This window comes from Pyrus communis, chromosome 5 (genome assembly GCF_963583255.1).
Source record: "Pyrus communis chromosome 5, drPyrComm1.1, whole genome shotgun sequence".
Lineage (NCBI taxonomy): Eukaryota > Viridiplantae > Streptophyta > Magnoliopsida > Rosales > Rosaceae > Pyrus > Pyrus communis.
Window position 1 is genome coordinate 19,247,443 of NC_084807.1, and position 3,952 is coordinate 19,251,394.

Sequence of the window (3,952 nt, forward strand, 5' to 3'; positions counted from 1 at the left end):
ACACATCTTAGTTGTTATAATAATTAAACTTCAGCGTGGCTAGACTAAATATAAACAAACGAATCATTATCTGTCAGTATTCCTCTTAATTTTTTAATGGGAAAAAAGCTTTTTTTGTTTTTCTTGGGTCAAATTTTCAACTGGCTTAACTCATAAGGCTAAGCCTGAGAAAGTACTATCATATTATGTGGCCCATGTTGAGCCCAACCAAAACTACCTGGCCCAAACATAAAAAAGGAAGTATATGCAGATCCTCCCCAAAAAATTGAAAAAAAAAAACCTATTATGTGTTGTGGCCTATATTTAACTGACAGGAGAAAGGGGGCACATAGAAAAAAAAAAAATATATATATACATATAGAGAGAGAGAGAGAGAGAGAGAGAGAGAGAGAGAGATGTTTGTAGGGTTGTGTAAATGATGTGTTATTCCTTCTACGCAGTGCCTTTAATTATAGTAATAAGGGAGAGAAGAAATCATTCTCCTCCAAGGAATACAGGTCCTAATAGGGAAGAATAGTTAGAATCAAATCTAATCTAGGATTTACACAATCACACTTAAATACAAAGTTTATAACATTCCCCCTTGAGTGTGTAAATACTCAAGTAGATTTGGCATCATGTAGAGTTGAGGAAGTCGACACGTCGGCACTAATTCTGGGAACACGCTAGTCTCAAATAAGGTAGGAACTTGTATCAAGAACTAAGTCTCACAAACAACCCGATGACTATGGTAAAACCCAAGTAGGGACAAAACTCATAAGCTAAGGAAAAATGCGTGAGAAATGCAATGTCAAATGAAACATCTACGGGACGTCATCAGGGATATGATCAACCAAAGGTGGGTGTCTCGCCAAAACATCGTTAGGTAGCAAAAACCCAAAAGGAAAAATGCTCCAAATCGTGGGAAAAGAGTACATTAAGATCAAGTAAATATACTTCAGGATACTCCCCCTGAGTTTGACATAATTCCAAAGAGAACTAACAATGTTACAACTTAGAAAGTTTACGCATACCTATTCCTTGAACAAGCTTCTGAAACGTTGCCTTCAGTAGTGAATTGGTGAAGAGGTCGGCCATATTGTCTTGTGAATGGATTTGTGTGACTTCAATCTTCTGATGCTCTTGTTGTTAATGTGAGAATAAGAATTTCAGCGCAATGTGCTTGATGTTGTTTCTTTTGATGTAACCCTTCTTGACCTATTCGATGCATGTTGCATTGTCTTCATAGATTGTTGTCAAGACGTCTATGACGGGGTAAAGATCGCAGAAGCTTCGAATATGGCCCATAACTGCTCTTAACCAAAAGCATTCCCGAGTTGCTTAGTGTAAGGCGAGAATTTCATCATAGTTAGACGAAGTGGCAATTAAGGTCTGTTTAGTTGACCTCCAAGTGTGATGCCTCCAATCGTAAAGACATAGCCCATTTGAGAGCACGCCTTGTGTGGATCAGATAAGTATCCTACGTCAGCATAATCAACAAGGCAAGAATCGACTCGAGATGAGGGGGTGCGACATCACTCGAGGATCTGAAGGGATAGAATAAGCCTAGATCCGTAGTACCCTTAAGGTAACAAAAGATGTCTTTAACACTAGTTCAATTTTTGCATGTTGGTGAATTACTGTACTTGCCAAAAGATTAACAGCGAAGGAGATGTTGGGTCTAGTTCATTGAGCTAAGTACAATAAAGTGTCTATTACACTTACATAAAGCTCCAAAATCTCTTTATCATCCTCATTTGGACGGAAGGGATCTCGTTTTTCATCTAGCGATCGAACGAATATAGGAGTACTCAAAGACTTCACTTTATCCTTGTTAAAGTGGTGCAACATCTTCTGGGTGTAGTTCGATTGATGTACTAAGATTCCATCCAAACGGCGCTTTATCTCAAGACCGAGATAGTATCGAGTCTTTCCTAGATCTTTCATCTTAAATTTCGACTTCAAGTGCACGGCGGTTCACTCGATCTCTTCAGGAGTTCCTATGAGGTTCATGTCGTCGACATAAACTGCAACAATCGTAAAACCGGAATGTAACTTCTTAATGAGAACACAAGGGCATAGTTTATTGTTCACTTATCCCTGACAAGTCAATTACTCACTCAAACAGTTATACCACATTCTTCTGGATTACTTCAAACCGTAGAGTGAATGCCTCAACTGAATTGAGAACATGTTGTGAGGTTTGGAAATATTTGATCTAGTCAATATAAGTCATTCGAAAACTTTCGTATAGATTTCCGTATCAAGATCCCCATAAGGATATGCAGTTACTATGTCCATTAGCTGCATACTCAGTTTTTCAGAAACTACCTAACTGATAAGATAGCGACAAGTAATGACATCCATAATGGGTGAATAAGTTTCATAACAGTCAATCATAGGGCGTTGTGAGAAGCCTTGTGCAACAAGATAAGCTTTGTAATGCACAATTTCGTTCTTCTCATTAAGCTTCTGAACGAAAACCCACTTGAGGAACCAGTCTTCACATGTGAAAGAGTAAGAGCTACAGGTCCAAATATATTACATTTCGCAAGCAAATCAAGTTCGAATTGGATCACTTGTTTCCAGCTTGACCAATCAGTTCTACGTCGAAATCCATCAACGAAACAAGGTTCAATGTCATTGCTCAACATGATCTCAGTAGCTATTGCATATGCTAATGCATCGTCGATGATCATCTCATTTCTACACCAAACATCATCCATGCTAGCATAATGGATCAAAATCTCATAATTCTTGGGAGGTGGATTTGTCTCTTCAATGACATTTCCGTAATCTAGAATTTCCTTATGAGTTAGATAGAATGAGTAGGTGACAATCGGATTCACGGTAAGCTCTTCAAGGGCCTCTGCCATGGGTTTCCTCTTTCGAGGTTATGAATCCCTTGAACCAAGTGGCCTACCACACTTCTGTGTAAGGGCAAATGATTGGCTAGCCACTAATGTACGTGGATCGGCCAAGTTAGTGTCTTGGGTTTCCATGAGGGAAGTCTGTCGTGCATTTGATATCTTTGCAAGCACATTCGTAGCTAGAATATGTGATCTTGTCACTCGCACTAGATTCGTGAAACCATCTGGCATGCTCTGAGCTACGCTCTGAATATCTAATATGCGATGCACTTCAGTTTCAGACTGAGCGGTGCGGGGATCTAAATGAGACAAAGTGGAAGTCGTCCACGATAATTCGCGTTGTTCTTCAGGAACGTTGACTATCTTATCATCCCCTAACGACGAGAAGACTACCTCATAAAAGTGACATTCCAGAAAACGAGCGGTAAATAGATCATCTGTCAAAGGTTCCAAGTAACAAATGATTGAAGGAGAATCATATCCAACATAGATTCCCATCATTCACTGAGGTCCAATTTTTATACGTAAGGGTGGCGAAATCGGCACATAAACCGCACAACCAAAAACGTGCAAATGCAATATGTCAGTTTCGTATCCAGTAACCAACTGAAGGGCGTTATATGGTTAAGTCGCAAAAAGCCTCAGGCGAACCAACATGGCTATGTGCAATATTGCATAGACCTAAGTAGCAATCGGAAGCTTGGTACGTATAACTAATGATCGAGCAATCATTTGTAAGCACTTAATGACTGTCTCTACCAGGCCGCTCTGGGTATGAACATGGGTTACTGGATGTTTAACTTCAACCCCAACCAACATGCAATATTCATCAAAAGTTTTAGATGTGAATTCTCTAGCATTATCCAATCAAATAGATTTGATCGGATAATCAAGGTGGTGAGCTCTCAGCTTGATAACATGAACTAACAGTTTGGAGATTGCAGCATTCCTTGTGGACAGTAAGCACACGTGTGACCAACATGTAGAGGCGTTAACTAAGACCATAAGATATCTAAATGGTCCGCATAGAGGGTGAATCGATCCACAAATGTCCCCCTTAATCCTTTGTAGAAAAATAGGAGGATTCAAATGAATCATGTCAT

The 3,952-nt window shown here is 39.5% G+C and overlaps 1 protein-coding gene across 1 annotated transcript; it reads right to left on the reverse strand.

The window, feature by feature from the left end:
* Nucleotides 1–2,873: 2,873 nt before the first annotated feature.
* Nucleotides 2,874–3,347, reverse strand: LOC137734359 (uncharacterized). Its single transcript, XM_068473636.1, has one exon. The coding sequence runs from the start codon at nt 3,345–3,347 to the stop codon at nt 2,874–2,876; it is 474 nt and encodes a 157-aa protein (XP_068329737.1).
* Between the last annotated feature and the right edge of the window lie 605 nt (nt 3,348–3,952).